The sequence below is a fragment of the Perca fluviatilis genome, chromosome 12, assembly GCF_010015445.1.
Source record: "Perca fluviatilis chromosome 12, GENO_Pfluv_1.0, whole genome shotgun sequence".
Lineage (NCBI taxonomy): Eukaryota > Metazoa > Chordata > Actinopteri > Perciformes > Percidae > Perca > Perca fluviatilis.
In genome coordinates, this window is record NC_053123.1 from 7,248,533 (window position 1) to 7,266,157 (window position 17,625).

A 17,625-nucleotide genomic window follows, 5' to 3' on the forward strand; every position below is an offset into this window, starting at 1 on the left:
GGTGGACTACTGACCCTCCAGCCATCATTATATCACACTATAATTTTGCCAGAATTGCTGACATTTCCTCCCTTTAGGATTTATGTGCATATTGGAGGATTCTGCATGTCACGGTTTACATCCAATGACAACATGCCATTTATGTAGCGAGGCAGAAAGTATGAGTGTAGAGGTGGTGCAATTAACTATTTCTATTCCTGACCTCAACTACCATAGTTGCCATGCAAATACTGTACATTGCAGAAAGAACAGATTTGGCATTTGGATTTAACCCAGGATTTTGTAAAATCATCCAACACGGACGTTCACTCCCAACCGAAAATGTCCTTTAGAAAGGCCTTGAATCCACTGTGGGGTGCTGCTCTGTACCTCATCTTGACTTCTGACCTCCCTGGAGGAGAGCAAGCAAAAAAGAAAATCTCCTGAGAGATCGTACGTAACGTATTACATTACCATTACTTAGAATCCAGGTAGAATTTGCAACTAATTAGCACGGTCAAGAGCTGGGCTTTTTGTGCAGAGAGAATTTGTGTATTGATGACTTCCCCTGTACTGTATGTGTGATTACACTGACACTATTACACTGATTCTCATTTAGCTCCGGGTCTACTGATAACCCAGAATGCGCTTCTTAAATCATTATAAACATATGGCTCCTGTCATCTGCTGGTGCTCGGGGATCGCAGAGCGACAAAAGGGTCATTAACCATGTCATGAACATTTTAACAACGTGTCAATTAAACCTTCTCCCACCTCCCCATTTAATGACTTCCTGGAAGTTATACGGTTTGCGATGTTAGCGCTTGCCTTAGCTAAACTCTCTCCTTTGGGGAAAATAGACTGCTTGGTTTGTTTCACTTGGCTAAGCTAATGCTCCTCAATGTGCTGGGCTAGCACTTGATGTGATAGGAAAGTGGTACCATCCTGTGGTAATCAGCTTTCTTTCACTGGCTTTGTACTGCTGAGAGCTCTTCCTGTTATCGGTCTTTTAAATCAGAACTTCCTTATCTGTTGGTGACATGAAGGTAATGAAGATTGGAATGAATTGGAATAAAAGAAGTGTAAACTTGCTTCTTCATCTGACAGATGTTACACTTAAAAAGTCAATAATGGGCTAAAATACCCCACTTTGTAAGATGGCACAAACCTAAACCTATGTGATATTATATCGTGCATGATGTGCAATTACAAGTAGCCATTACAAGATACTTTTCCTTGGGGACAAAAAAAGATATGGTATCCTGTTTGTCTATGCCTCAGTGTCGTCACATAGCATGAAACCCACACCTCAGCATGCCTCCTGTTTACTGTTTGGAAAGACAGCAGAATCTAACGTCTGGCCTCTTGGCCTCAGCAGCATCCAAGAGGGTTAATGAGAGCACATGAAATTGTGTTGTCAGGTGGCTGTTTGGTTTGGTAAACAGCGAGAAAGATCCTGCGGGTCCGTGATGTACATTAAAAACCAGAAAAGACCTGGTAATGTGGCAAGATGGGTCACAAGAAGAAGTAGATGGCATACTTGCATTATTGATCCCAGAGGGCAAATTAAATTTTTTTCACTCTCTTGCACAGACAGGACAGCACACAAACAGGACAAGACAGGACTTCTCAAAGCCTAGACCAAGGTCCGCGTCCAGAGCATGTCAATCCGGACCCAGCCCATACCCCGTACCACACGTGGCATGGTGGAGACGGAACGAGACCATGCAGCTTGTTCAAGTCACAGTGAGTCAGGGCACTGCTGATAAAGCTGTCGAAAGTGTGATTACACTTTTCAAAACTCCACGCTGACAGTGTTTGCTGCAATATAATATAATGGCGAGCTGAAAGTGTCCGCATTGTGGTTACACTTGCTATGAGACCACAGAATAACCTAGAATAAAAAAGATGCGGAACGTTGAGAAATACATCTGAGAACCCCTGACCTATACACATGTATTAGTGGCGAGATGTCAGAGCAGCGGGGCTGTGCTTGGAGAGGCACCCCGAGCAATTTGGTGTTTGGTGTCTTGCTCAAGGGCACCTCAGTAGTGCCCAGGAGGCCAACTGCCACCTTTTCAGCTGCCAGTCCACATACTGTACTTGGTCCGTACTTGAACATGTGACGCTTCGGTTCCCAAGCCAAGGACTGAGATACTGACCCAAGTATGTAAAGACTTCAAATCAAAAAGGGAATGTGAATAACTAGCACTCTTCCTTATCAACTACTGCTGAGGCAATATACATTGAAGTTTATTAAACTAGAGCTGGGCGATATGGAGAAAATCAAATATCCCGATATTTTTGACCAAATACCTCGATATCGATATTGTGGGGTTGACAATTGGTGCTTTCACAAAATATGCAGACAATGAGATTTTTGATAAATATTCATCAGTTATGTTGATATAATAACTATGTGGGTAAAGGAAAATAATAGAACAGCTAGAACAGTCTGGTGTGTTCAGAAAATGACATCACTCTACTGTAATGCAGCCTTTAAAACCAGGAAAAGACAACACTTGTGTCATATCAGGATATTACCATATCCAAAATTTAAGACGATATCTAGCCTCATATATCGATATCGATATAATATCGATATATTGCCCAGCCCTATATTAAACTCATTTTGATTCCAGGTCAGTACTCAGTGGCTGACAATAGTGGCTGTAACATGGCTAACAATGTGGACACAACTGAAAAAAGAAAGAAAGAAAAAGATTAAAACCACGGGAGACAGCAGGGAAAGGAGTCAATACTTCTAGCTACTGTATATAGCATCTGATTTAATATGAAGTATATAAATTAGCTGTTTTCAGCTAAAAAGCTCTAAAATTGTACTCTCCCTCCCTAGTACCAAACGGCAGACAGACATAGTTAGCAACTAAACTGGTGAATTTAGTGGAGCATTTAGCAACTAAACAGTCAGATATTTCCTTGAGGTGTTGGTGGAGACCAAAAGAGAGCAAAAAAGAAGAGTGAATATTAGACCTACATTCATCAGGTAACAAGAAATCGCCAAATTAATGCTAATGCTGCTCTGCGTCTGCTGGAGGTGCTAATAGGTAAAGTTTGTGAACATGTTAAGGATAACTACATCATGAGGTAATGCTTCAAGTCTTAAAAGTCCACTTTTCGTAATATTAATTTTAGTGCTACAAAAGAAATATGTACATTTTAACATCTACAATTTCATGACACCGATGTAAACTCCATATGCTGATGAAGATCATGTGAAATGATCAAAAACCACTAAATGTGGTAAGATTGTTTTCTTAACATTGACAATGCAGGACTCCCTGTTGTTGTTTTTTTACAGTGATCCACTAATTTGACGAGTGTGTACTTCAGAGATTTCTGTTTCCTTATGTTTCTCACCCCAACAAGGAAAACAAGTATTGGCACTGGCAAGCTGACATATATCCATTACACTGTGTACTGTCAGCGCTAATGGGATTCTGGAAGATGGAAATGGAAAGGAGGACATGGAGCGATGGAGAGAGGGGGAACAAGGGAGAGAAAGAGGGTTTTGTGGCAGTACATGTACAGCTAGGGTAAAGTAGTTTCGGCGCTTGCAATCCTCACAATTAGATACTCGTATCGCTGGTATTCGTGATATCTGAACGTTTTCCCCTGCTGCACTCATTTTGAGTTAGCGGAGAGTATCAACCAAATGGCTAAGTGGGGAGGGAGCAGAGAGGAAACACTTCACAAGTAGCTGCCTGCCCTACTTTTCCACATGAAAGGTTTGTGGAAACACTTGCTTATGTAAGAAAGCTCCCACACAGCAATCTTGTGTGTTTTTACTTTCAAATGAAAAGCAAGCATTTGGAATCTCCATGTTATTATTAAGACTTCATTACTTTACATTGACTGTATTTAGAATGGTATGTTTTTTTTTAATTACCAAGTGTCAAATTTTCTCTTGATATACAATTAGGGCTGGGCGATATGGAGAAAATCAATGGAGAATATCACGATATTTTTGACCAAATACCTCGATATCGATACCGCAACGATATTGTAGTGCTGACTATTTGTGCTTTCACAAAATATTTACACATATTTACAATATATAGATTTTTGATAAATAATCAGTAATGTGGATATAATGACTAAGTGGGTAAAGGCAAATAATAACAGTCTGGTAAGTTCAGAAAATGACATCACTTTACTGTAATGCAGCCTTTAAAACCAGGAAAAGACAACACTTATACCATATTACGATATCAAAATCTAAGATGATATCTAGTCTCATATCACGATATCGATATAATATTGATATATTGTCCAGCTCTATATATATATATATATATATATATATATATATATATATATATATATATAAAAAAGATATCAATAATTTAACCAAAAATGAAGTGATTGCCATTACATTGATTTGCTGTAGTGGATTTTAAAATGAATTTCAATTATAAACATATCTTTGTTATGTCAAGGGAATTACTGAAATTGTTGGGTCTGTGTAAATTATAGAGTGTGGTCTAGACCTACTCTATCTGTAAAGTTTCCTGAGATAACTCTTGGTATGATTTGATACTATAAATAAAACTGATTTGAATTGAATGTCATGATAGCTTGCCGATATGACAAATACCTCAATGAAAACTGTATTTTAATGAGGACATTTTAAATGTATTTTTTTTTATTTTACAATTCCTTTTCCCTTGCTCCTTTCTTCAATCTTATCATGTATTTGTCTTAAGGGTACATCTTATTTAACATGTGTCACACCCACTGTTCCCCATCCACATGTAACAACACAACCACACTAACGTTACTTGTCCCAAAATTACCCAACAATGTGGTGTTCACAATTTAAACCACTGTGCTATACTTAGAAAAAAAGAGTGAGAGTCAGACTCCACAGGAATGAACATTGATTGGCCCGAGAGACGGAAGTATAGTTGTTCACTGTGGCCTTGTTCTGGATAAATGCCAAAATAAAGTGTACATCTGAGGGTAATGTGATGCTGAATAGAGCATATACTGTTGAACAACTGTCATGGTCTGTTTGTCGGAAGACTGCAACACAGAAACATCCTTGTTTCAAACCTGCATTAACTTCTCAAAAGCGCTGCTTGTTGCATGAAAGAAAGGGGGTCTCTATCCCTTTCTCTTTGGAAAGATACACAAATCCATGTCACACACACACACTGGCTTACACTATCACATGTCTTGAAAAGGACCTCACACGAACACACACACACACACACACACACACACACACACACACACACATGCCACAAACAAGCAATTTAGAGAAAGGCTGGACATTTCATGTGACTGTGCACAGTCCTGCCTCCTGGCACAAAGACACCACTACTGTCACTGCAGTCACATTTCCAACTCTTCATATCTCGTCTATGTCTCCACATGTTCCCTCTGCTGAGCTCTGCCCATTCAAGGGCCTTTTAATGGACTTCTGCCTGCCGCCTGTAACTCAGGGTAACTGAGTCAGCGACTGCTCAACTCGAGCCAGAAATGCTATCTTTCCCCTAAGCAGTGATTCACATATGCCTCAGAAACCGACATCGCCGTGCCAGTGGATTCATTCATTCACAACTAAGTATATTAGTCAGAACATGACTCACTAATTGGTAGATTCAGAAAGAATTCCTCTGTGGGCAGGGGGAATGCTTTTTTCTGAAGTGTACGCTGATCCATTTGGATATGCCATTGCAGAATTAAACACTTTACATAGGCCAAACCTAATTACACATGTTCTAATGAAATAAAAACTAGACGGGAAAAAAATGACTGCCTGCTTTTGTGTATGAAAATGTCATGGTCTGTTAGTACAATGAAAAGTTACACTAATTAATAGGAACTTCATATATGCATTACTAGAACAGACAAGTCGTTTCAGTCACTGTGGTAATTTTCAAAAATAATGCCCCAGGTACAATTCATGGCAGCATATATACGCAAGGAAGTCTTAATTAAAACAGTCCCACCTTTTGGGACATTGGGAAGTAAAATGTAGTCATTTTATGAGGATCTTATTTCTACTCATACCTAAAGAGTGAATTCATATAAGCGCTCCCAAACCCTTTATGGCCAAGGACCTTTAACTTTATGGCACTGCATACTCCAAGCAGCACTACTAGTCTCCACAACACGGCTAATGAAGTGGTTGACCTTTTCCGACTGCAGACGCCCACTCAGCAGCTTAAACACCAAACTATATCAGCAAACAGTAATCCCAATTATGGTAGATAATAACAAACACAGTGCTTCCCAGCCAAATGAAAAGATGAAAACAATAGGCGATGCCATCACAGGAAAGGGTATAGAAAGGGAAACTGTAGTCTTAGATAAAGGTTGTTCCAGAAGGGGATGGGTATTCCCTACATATTAGGGATAATATACACCCAAGCAGTTGTTGAAGAATATAAAAAAAGATAAAAACAAGACGGAACATAATCACTCATTGATGTGAAGCAGTGGGGATTTGTCTCTGCGGGAAATGCGAATATGACGATATATTTCGTCAACATAATATCAAAATTGTATATTTCTTTCTTCATCTTTTCGTCGGAAAACCAGCAGCCGAACTGCACTTTACGTTCTGATCTTTGCATGTCATGTTCATTTTGCACTTAGTTCCCAATAAAATGAGAACACAATACTTTTCATTTGCCAAGCATTTCATTTGCACAGAATAAAAAAAATAAAAATAGGCTTTTTGTTATGGAGATATGAAATATAGTTGAATTCACCCAAAACAAATCTTGGTCAACTGAAATACTACTACCTACTCTTCAACCAATCAATTGGTCATTGGGGAAAAAAACATCTGCATGTTATATCTACATGAACTAAATTGAACTCTACCTGGTAGCATTGCGTGTCCATCAAACTTTACATTGTTAACGCTTTGCAATGGGCATATTCACACGGTCCTACAAACACCGGCAGCGTGACGAGGCGCTGAGCTCTGCACGTTTGGAGTTTGCAGAGAGTTGAAGAATGTCACTTGTAAAAAGCTGCACTAGTCACTTAGAAATGAATACCGCTGCACGTGCTTCAGCCTTCCCTTCATCCAGGGCTTACTCTTGTCCCGACCTTGGATGTATAATAAGATGTCCTGGACCAAGATGTCCAGTGCTGGCCCATATGGTGCAGATCACCGACATCTTTACTTCTGCGGATATTCCGTATCATAGCAACCAGACTCAACAACGGTCCATCCATCCATCCATCCATCCATCCATCCATCCATCCATCTTCGTCCGCTTATCTGGGGTCGGGTTGCAGGGGGCAGCAGCTCCAGCAGGGGACCCCAAACTTCCCTTTCCCGAACTACATTAACCAGCTCCGAATGGGGGAACCCGAGGCGTTCCCAGGCCAGATTGGAGATATAATCCCTCCACCTAGTCCTGGGTCTTCCCCGAGGCCTGGAAGGCGCCAGGGGGCATCCTTACCAGATGCCCGAACCACCTCAACTGGCTCCTTTCGACGCGAAGGAGCAGCGGCTCTACTCCGAGCTCCTCACGGATGACAACAATTGTATCTCAGCTAAAACAAATGCTGTGCCTCTAAAGCATGCTAGCTCTCTAGCTCTCCCAGATGGCCGTATTTCAGAAGAGCGCCTGGCATTTTCAGGTGGGAAAAAAAATGCTTTGTTCGACCTTATGAAAGTAACAGCAGCCATTGTTCGACCAATGACAATTTGGTCGTACAAGAGCATATCATTCAACCGATCGATCAATCAACCTGGAGACGTCAGACCTAATATGAAATGATTTATATCGGGATAAAAGATTTTGGTCATATTGCCCAGCCCTATTCCAACAAATACTGTACACATTCTTCATTGTACTCTATTAGTCAGACAGTGTGTATTTATAAAAAAAAATAAAAATACAAGTAGCTTTCTCTGGGTCCCTAACAGTATTATTCAAGTAGTCTTTGAAAAAGATAATGAAAAAAGAAACGTCTACACATTCCAGAAAAGAATGAAGTGGCTATCAAGATGATGCGTGATTCAGCCATTCAATTTTCTGCTATGTTGAGCATGCCTCTTGGCAACTGTGTTACAGTAACTACCTATGACAATTTGGCAAGTATTTCAATTTTATGCCTTTTGACATTTATTTAAAACACTATATAATGAAAGGTCATAGCTGTCAAGCTTTCTTGTACTTTCTGTTTAACACACCGGATTTAAATAAACTGTTTAATTAACTTTTTTTTTTAACACCCAGCATTTGGCCAAGAGGCCTACTGATCAATGCAGTGTTCAGTTTCTTTAGAGAACGTTGTGTAGCTCTGGTGAAATCTTCATCTGTTCAATGAGAACACTTGTCACTGTCATTGTAGTGGTGCTTGTTACATTTAACTCAGGAACATTACATCAGTCTGTCAACTCTAGTCATTTTTTCATCATGCGTTTTTGTCATTCCTTTGAAGTGATCATACAAATACCTTTGTAATTACTGAACCCCATCCAATGGAAGCACTTGCATGAATTGATGATTATACAGTGTTTCCTTTAGGATGAAACGGAACTGACACTTTGCTGCAGCACAAACAAATATATTTATTCACCTCTATTCACACACACAATGAGGCATATGTTCAGTTATGATTGAACTGTATTTTTTGAGTTACTATATAGGCCAACTTTGATCTTGACATATAGGCTAAGCATTATGTAGCAAATAACAATAAACCCACTATTAATGACATTATCTTAATGCAGTGTAACTACTTCAGCATGTAAATAATGCACATAAAATACAATATAAAACATTCTCTGACATGCACTCTAACAATGCAGCCGATGCAGTCTGATACCGTGGGGGGGCAGAAATGTTGCTGTGGGGGGCCGCCACGGTCAAATCAACATAGAGGAAACACTGTTATACTATTTAAGCCTCAACATGGAACGACTGTATATACAATGTTCAAATTACATTTATTAATTAATTACATTTTCTAGCATCCTAGCTTCATCATCTCACCTGCATGCTTACAGACAACTCTGCACGGAATGTTCAGTGAGTGTTACCGTCTTACTAGAGTGTTTTCTGTTGGCGTAAATGTTGTGTGTGTGTGTGTGTGTGTGTGTGTGTGTGTGTTTTTGCTTGTTTATAAATCTGTGTAGGCGCCTTAATGTAAGTGTACATACCAGCAGGGCAGGCACCTTCTGACATTATGAGTACTTCAGACTGCTGCTTGCAGGCATCCCTGCGCAGGAAACACTCGTTCTGGTAGTTCTGATTGTTGGAGCCGCACACTGGGGTATAGTCATTGTTGCACTGCAGAGAGAAGAGGAGAAAACGAGGTGGTTAAGAAGATGAGGATAAAAAGCTGAGGTGGTCATGTTAGGGTCATCTAAAAAAAAAAAAAAATAACATTTAAGGTTGTGTGCTAAAATAAAGCTGAATTTTCATTCAATATGTAGATTTTCAGGATAGACGCCATTGTCTTGACAAGGTAAGTACTTGAGTACTGAACAAAAGGAAGTGAAGTGAGTGAAGGACTGATTTTATCACTGTACAGTATTTGCATAATGTAAGCTGTTTTTGTCAGTGTCAAATGTATTGTGTATATATTTTCGGCCCACCTTGGTGAAACAGACGCAAAAGGTTTTTGATTTAACTTGGCCAGTTTACCAAGTTGGTTGAATTATAATAATGATAACTCATGGTCAAACTAAATGAATTACCAATCCCCAAGGAGTCACTGTAATAGCACTGCTGTATTCACTAACAATTTGCAGAGAATACCAGACAGCACAGTTTGACAGATCTATAACTTAGTTTGGAGATTTGAGGGTGTACATTTGTTTATCACTGGCTATCTGCTTTCAGTTATAAACAACAGTTGGGCGCATGCCTTGGCAGACATTGTATCCAATTATGGAACTGACATATCATCACAATCACATCACAATTGGAAATATATTCTCTCAATTAGCTTCTTACTGTGAGTGATCCTACATGAACACACTAATGTCTGCCAAAGTTAGGACAGTTTGGGTTTTTAACTAGTTTTAAGTGGACTCAGTTGGAAAAAAGGGAATGTTATGTATTTCCATGCACCAATCAGAGTTAAGCAACATTTGAATCAAATGACAATCTTGCTCAAACCACACTCACACAACCATGATGAACCAGATTAACTGACTTTTTGAGTCTCAGGTTGCTTTTGCTTTAGGTTCCGTGTTGCCCGTTCACGAACTTGTCCTTTTTCATGAATATTTACCACCACCATCAATTCCAAGTATTCCTTTTGGCTTGAAATTTTACATCTGCGTTTGCATGAACTGAGGTAGACGCTACATATTCATGCGCCATCTTGAAATACGTTAGCCGGTAAGGGACATACAGGACATACTGCTCCGCCTTTTGCATTTTCGCTGTCACATGATAAACTCACAGGTGCTGCTAATGCTGCTAATGGGTATCGTAGCTTCTGGCAAGTCTGAAGAAGGAGGAAACATGGAGGACCACACGTATTCAAAATCCAAATTTCAGGAAGAGGAGTCTTTTTCTTCGCCCAGAAAAAGAAAACGGATATTGAAAAGAGCAAGAGGCTGGCTTTTTGAAGCGTGAAGGCTACCGTAGCTGTAATACGTACTTTGAACTGCGCAGCGCGAGAGAGTCGATTGCGATATATGATCTCAACGCTAGATGGGAGAAATTCCCACACATTGGACCTTTAAGCGAACCCTGGAGCGTTTTGTTGGATAGTCCAGTTTGTTTGGGGTTGTGTGAAAGCTCATTCAAACTCTAAAAACGGGGGTCTTGGCTCGCTTCCAAGTGCGCTAGAGTACGGTTCACTTTAAGCAAGAATGCGATCCGAACTAAATATAGGAAGTGAATCAAAAAAACTGTGCATTTAGTAGCCTGCAATTTCAACCTTGCGCACACTTTTAGGGACTTAGGTATGATTTAGTGAATGATAACTTCCAAATCCATAACCTATTATGACCATACATGGCTGGTCGTCTGTGAAACAACCAGTGACTGTACATCATATTCTCTCTGTGATCAGGGCCCGCCCTCTGCAGTGTTTGGTGACAAAAGTGCATTGTGTGAATGCTAACCGAATAATATGAAAAATGCAACAATGTTGCATTAAGCCCCGAATCGCACCTGGTCTACCAAACTATAATGTGTGAAAGCACCTTTAAATTCATGATAAATAATACCTACTGTAGTTTTTTTTTTACTTCGCTGTTGCTTTTTTAGTCAGTTGGTTTACAAAGAAAATGTGCTACACATTGTTTTAAATGGGTCATATTCATGGACTGGTGCATATATCTTCAGAAAACCATCCAGCATCTACAGCTGCTCACCTCTGGTGTTGCTCCAACGGAGCAGGAGCAGGTTAAGTGACTTGCTCAAGGGCACTGAGCAAAATAGCTGCGAAGGTACGAGAGAACATTACTCATTCATTTCGCCACATGGTTTGTTGGCTTCGGAGCAAATCTAGATTTTTCAGATGACTGATGGCACAAGAGCACCGAGTCTTAGTTTTCTCTCTTTTTTTGGGGGGGTGGGGGGGCTATGGAGGAGAGATATTCATTTGATTTGATATTGATTCCCCTGTGCTACACCACAGGAATAACAAACGTGATTACTCAATTGAGAAACATTCCCTTCTATTCCCTGGGAAGAAAGAATGGTTATCACAGGGTCCAGAGAAATTGTTCCACCGCAGTCACGGCCTATAACCCGATTAAATGTAAATGTGCTGAACAATGGGAAATGTGGGAAAATGTGTTCCTGCTGGGTGTGGCAAGGACAAGGGGCTCGGTTGAAAGTCCCACAGGAACAAGGCTAAGGAGCTCATGGCTCTTTGTCTCCACTTCAGTTCCCCTTTAAGTCTCTAAAGCAACGTTTTTTTTTAAGCCAAGGACCCCTTAACTGAAAGAGATACGGAGCAGGGACCCCCTACTACATATATTGTTTAAAATTTGTTGCATATAAAACTAGACTTAGAATAACATGTAGGGCGGCCTAAAGCCTTTATATGCTACATACCTTTTTAGTGCATAGAATACTATGCTATTAAAATAATAATTGTTTTAATGTTATGCATACTTGTGGCACAGTGAATCCTTTGGGATAAACTGTATCTGTGGACGGCTATCTTAGTGACTACCTTACCTAAAGGCCAGTAAGCCTAGCTTTTATGTTTTTTCACGAAGCAGCTGATTTTATATTGTCTAATAATATGTTGGATTGATGTTAAGACAAAAAAAGAAAGAAAATTCTGCTCTAATGGATTGACCTGGAATCTTCTCTCTGGGCCAAATCACCTAGCTGTGACCTCGCATAACTCTACATGGCTCTCACAAAAGCACAGGACAATGGACAAGCATTAACACATGCAAGTCTCATTTCAACTACAGCAAAGTAGATTCAGGCTGATTCTATTGTTACGCTAGCCTGGTTGACACCAGACCCTTCTCAGTTGTAACTGAGAGTGTGTCCGGGAAAGGTTCATCCACAGCCCATTTCCAAAGGGGCGTCACCAAACGGACGCCGCTGAAATGCCCCTGTGGGGAAATTGGATAGTCCTTCAACCAATCAGACCAATGATCAGGTGACGTAGCAGCTTCGGTGGCCGTCAAGTTGAATGTAAACAAAAAGCTGCTTGCCGTCGCTGCGCTATCGTCATTGTGTAAAGCGGTTGTGATTGGTGCCTCGATTTGGAAAAATTGGAAATGGGCTTGAATGGGCTCTTGGCCAGATGAACTTGCAGAGCAAATCTCAAATTTGCCAGAAGTTCGTCAGGGTTTTCCCAGGCTATCGTTACACTAAGCCAGCATGAAAATGCATCCACGTCTTTCCATTTTGGCCCTCGACTCACACAAAGCGATTTAACCTTTATTTATTCAGGGAAGGTTCACTGAGAGGCAGCCTCTCTTTTGCAGGAACGCCCGGATCACATTCACACAGTTATACATTCATACCTGGAAGCCCCCCAGTACAACCACAGTCTGATCTGCTGGCCACTGAGCCGCTCCACTGGAGGTTAAGGGCCTTGCTCAAGGGCACCACAGTGGTGGTAATGAGGGAGGGGCAAGCCAAGCGCTGCTCTTTCATTTTCCCCACCCAGTTTTTGATCCTGTCGGTCTGGGGATTGAAACCCAGTCACAAGCTTCAAGGCCAACCTTTAGGCCACCACTGCCTCTGAGCTGTTAAATAACATTCGCCAAAGTGAACACATTTGAAAATGCCTGCCTCAAGTTTTAGTGTGCACAGGAAAAGAAAAAAGGTCAGGTGCTATGAAGCTGTAAAGAGGTACACTTTGCAACCTTTTTTTAGTTACTGTGCGACTTTGTGTGAATCGGAACTAACCCTTAAAAACACAAAGCAATGACACAAACAAAACTAGCCTAAACTTTTTTTTTTAAATGTCTTACAGACATTCTTAATTACTTAATTTAATTTGAACACACTACTCATACTTTGCATTAAAGTGGTTTTGTTGAGGTGGACTCCACAAAGGACACAAACAAAAAAAGAGAACAGGTTATATCTTTGATAACAGTGAAACATTTCTGTAACATCATTTTAACCAATTAACTAAATTTTAATGACTCAAAACCTTTTGATTTACCAATCCAAAGCATGCATATAAACTTCAAACTGTGTCAGAGAGAATGCTAAGCTTCCTCGGGGAAGTTTCTCTCTAAACAAAAAGGCCAAAGGCCAAAAATTAAAAAAATATTTAGAGAAGCCTATGGTTTAAACAACTAAAACTGAGTAATGCTAAAACACAGTATACAGTAGGTAGGCAACAACGCAGGTCTTTCCATTCATTTTGAATGGGGGTAGTGTGTTTAGGCAGCGGCAGGGGGGGGGGGGTAGCCGCAGGGGGGACACTCCAAATAACGGGCCTGTGGCGTTAAGTTTAAACCGACTCAACTTCTGGAGAACCACAACCTCACGTCATGCTGCGGTGGCCAATCATGTAACCGGCTATCAGACTTGAGTGTTTGGAGCAATGGTTTGAGGCACAAATACATATTAATAAATGACACGTTGATGTTTGAAAGTCTCTAGGTTTTGATATAAATGCAGATATAAATGTAATTAAAAAAACAATTGTTTTTCTAATATTGCACCGGTCAATACAGAACGAAATATTCAATACTGCCGACGTTGTCTTTGCTGTAATCAAATCAGTATATATTTATGTTTAACATGGCATTTCATTTTATCAATGGGAAACATACATGTGTCCAGACAAGGCTAGCAGCAGCAGCACCGCGTCAGACTGGTGCGTAAAGACATAGAAAAATCCACGCAGCCGCCATGCAGCTGACGCGCAACAGAAACGTCACTTTCACGCCACGCAGGCAGCGCGTAGCCGGCCTAAAACAACCTTTGAACGTACACATTCCACCAAAACAAGTTCCTTCCTATTTTCCTATATTTTGCAGCGGCACTGTCATTGAGTTGGGCGCTTAGTGCCGCCCAAGACGATTGTGATTGGTTTAAAGAAATGCCAATAAACCTGTGCACGTTTTTCTCCCATCCCGGAATGCTGTGTGGACTAGCAAGACCCTCCTCCGCAGCGCTGTGGAGATAGATACAGCTGAGACTCAGCACAGTGGCGACTGTCTGTCCAACCCATTCTCATTACCATCATACGTCACATAGGTAAGTTATACAAAAACATACCTATTTTAACCTAAACTACAATCCTTTCCTAAATGTGACCAAGCCAGTTGCCTAAAGGCCCAGACACACCAACCAGTAGGGGTGGGAATCACCAGAGGCCTCACGATACGATATCATCACGATACTTATGTCACAATACGATATTATTGCGATTTTACACATATTGCAATATTCTGCGATATATTGCAATGTGTTACCTTTTTTCCAACTTCAAATTCTTCCCAATTTCAAATGATGTCCCCAAAGGAAAATTTGTAGGAAACATCTGTTTTATCTAAAAAGATAAATTTCTCTGTCTGTTCATCTCACTTCAATTTTATTGCTGCAAAATGGGATTGTCAAGCAATTAGTTAAAAAAGAAAAAAAACATAAAAGATCGATACTTGGCGTCTGTGTTTGTTTTTTCCCCACCCCTACCAACCAGACGGCCAACCGTCGGCAGAAAAGGCAGTCGGACTGATCAGTGTCCCCGAGTTGGTCAAAAAAGTGCCTCGGAACACACCAAAGCGACGAGACGTAATACGTCTCCATAACTGCAAGTGGCGCTAATCTGTATTGTCGCCCAAAAATGAAAACCGGCAGCTGATTGGATGAACGCGTCACGTGGGTCTGGTTTCTCCCGAAATTCAAAGACAGACTGTCATGGCGGGTCGTTCAGAATACGATCTCATATTGTACTAAAATAGTTCACTGAAACATGTTTCTGAAAACATTTGAAGCGAGAAATAGGCCGTGCAGTTGCTGAATCTGTCTTCATTTCAGATCGACAAAGGTCAGTTTAAAAGATTTTCGTCAGCACTCTACCAATCAGATGGGTCATTTGAGTCCAACTGCCGGCAGTGCCCGCCCCGCCGATTATACGTGTCAAATCGGCCAAAATGAACGCCGACGGCCCCCTCGGACTGACGACGGCACGGGACACACCGAACAGACTCGAGTCACTGACCTCGCCAGACTGTCTGACGGCCGATTATCGGCTCGGTGTGTCTCGGGCTTAAACCTAACCATACCCTGCCCATTAAAAAATTACACCAAAGGGGTACCCAGCGCGTTACAAATGACCAAGTGGCCGTATGTGACAAGTTAAGAGTGAGAATGTGTCTGTCACACTCCTTGCCAGGTGTTGGTTAAGATTTTCGTTGTTTGACCCCCTTTGAGGACAAAGAAGAAGAGATTTAGCGACTTTCCTATTGTTTAGGGGTTTGAGCGTGGACAGAGATCCTTATGCAAAAGGACCGACCAAAACAGTAGTGTGAACACACATTGTTTTCACACATAAACTGCTTTTTCAAATTTCGCAGGCTTAGTGAGAATGTCATCTGAGACACACAGGCACACAGAAGGTCTGATTGGCCGCAGGGAGAAGCGCAAAAATAACCATGCCATCGATTCTGGAGCCCAGGAGCATCAGAACGATCAAGTGTGAACACTGTTTTTATTCAGCTGAGGGGGAAAAGACGGCACAATACACACAAAGAGAGTAAAAGGAGGAGGAGTATAGAAGCGAAAGAGAAACTGCACACTGGCTCTTTATCAAAGGGACTGAGATGGAGGAAGGAAAGAGGCTGTGGAGAAGACGAGAGGCAAACGCGATGAGTGAAATTGGGCTTTGGGGGCAGAAGACGTCAGTGGAAATGGATGAGAGCGAGACAGAAGGAGACTGAGGGCTAATGAAAGTTAAAAAAAAAACACAGACGTGAGATGCAGACGGCTAGAGACAGAAAGAATGAGAGAGGGAGAGAGAAAGAGAGATGGAGCTCAAAAAAAAACTTGGCATGATAAAAAAGAACCACAGTGCCTGAAGAAACCAAGGCAAAAAAAAAAAAAAGGACATCATGAAATAAAATTAAAAAAAAAAAAAAGAATGAGGAGAAGAAGAAATGGGGACACAGACCGAGAGAGGGAGAGAAATAGAAAATCCCCTCAAAGGAGAGTGGGAGAGAATTAAAAAATGGCAACCCTACAAAGGCGCTTGGAATAGCTTTACTGCAGGCCCGTGCTTTTCTGCCATCCTCTATCCTTCCCCTCTGTCTCTCCCCACACTCACTCTCTCTCCCATCTGGCTCAGGCTGTTCTTAACCTGGGGACTCCCACTTTATGCCAGGCATGATGCAACAGAAGGGAAAGCTGCCCGGCAGAACCCTGCGGGTGTCTTTTAAGAGCGCCTTCTTCTCCATGAAAAACTCCCCCCCTACCCCATCGCTTGATCTTCCACAGTATTTGGCGCTCACCCCTGCGGAAGGGAGAGGAGTGATGAGAGGATGGGTGATTTAAAGCCTCTGTCTCCCGAAAAAGAGGCACAACACGGAGGCTGCAGCTGTGCGCATATTACAGTTTCACCCCGAAATCTCTGGTGGGTATAAGAGAGGATGCTGTGTCCTACGGGCCTCCTAAAGCATGTTGGGTGTGTCCCTTTTATATTTTAGGCGAGGACCACAAGTGAGCGTCTCAGACAGGTATGAAAGGGGAAATAGATTGCCAAACGTGATATAAGACAGGACATGAAACATTGCACGTCTTCATTTTGACTGAATCTTTCTTCAACCTGTCTGGCTGAAAGCAAAAAACAAACCTTGACACTTATCTGCCAAGTTCTTCTTTATTCATCTGGGACTTCTCTTGATGTGACGGTGAGGAAGTGAGCAAGGAGAGGTTACAGATTTCAAACTTTCAAACTGACGCGCATTTCTTTATACAGCGCTCCTTTACGCAGCACATGACCGTATTAGATACACTCTTGTCACAGCCTTCGTCGGGGGACGCTGAGGCTTTGATCCTTGAATTCCTTGATAACTAGCAGCGTGTGATGTTGGCGGTCTGCTAATATAAGCTTCGTCACCTGTTGCCCATACGACTGCCCGCTGAATGTAAACGAAAATAGACAAAGGGGCCCAAAACGATGTGTGTTTGAAAGATAGGGGCCATTTGAAGGAAGATTCGGGAGGAGGGAAAATGAATATTGTATGTTGTATGA

The 17,625-nt window shown here is 41.4% G+C and overlaps 1 protein-coding gene across 3 annotated transcripts in view; it reads right to left on the bottom strand.

The window, feature by feature from the left end:
• The window catches only part of tmeff2a (transmembrane protein with EGF-like and two follistatin-like domains 2a), a 135,702-nt gene that overhangs the window by 66,602 nt on the left and 51,475 nt on the right, over positions 1 to 17,625 (bottom strand). For all 3 annotated transcript variants that reach the window (XM_039818568.1, XM_039818567.1, XM_039818566.1), the window contains exon 3: positions 9,137 to 9,266. In XM_039818568.1, coding sequence (XP_039674502.1) covers positions 9,137 to 9,266 — 130 coding nt within the window. The remainder of the gene's footprint in view (positions 1 to 9,136; positions 9,267 to 17,625) is intronic.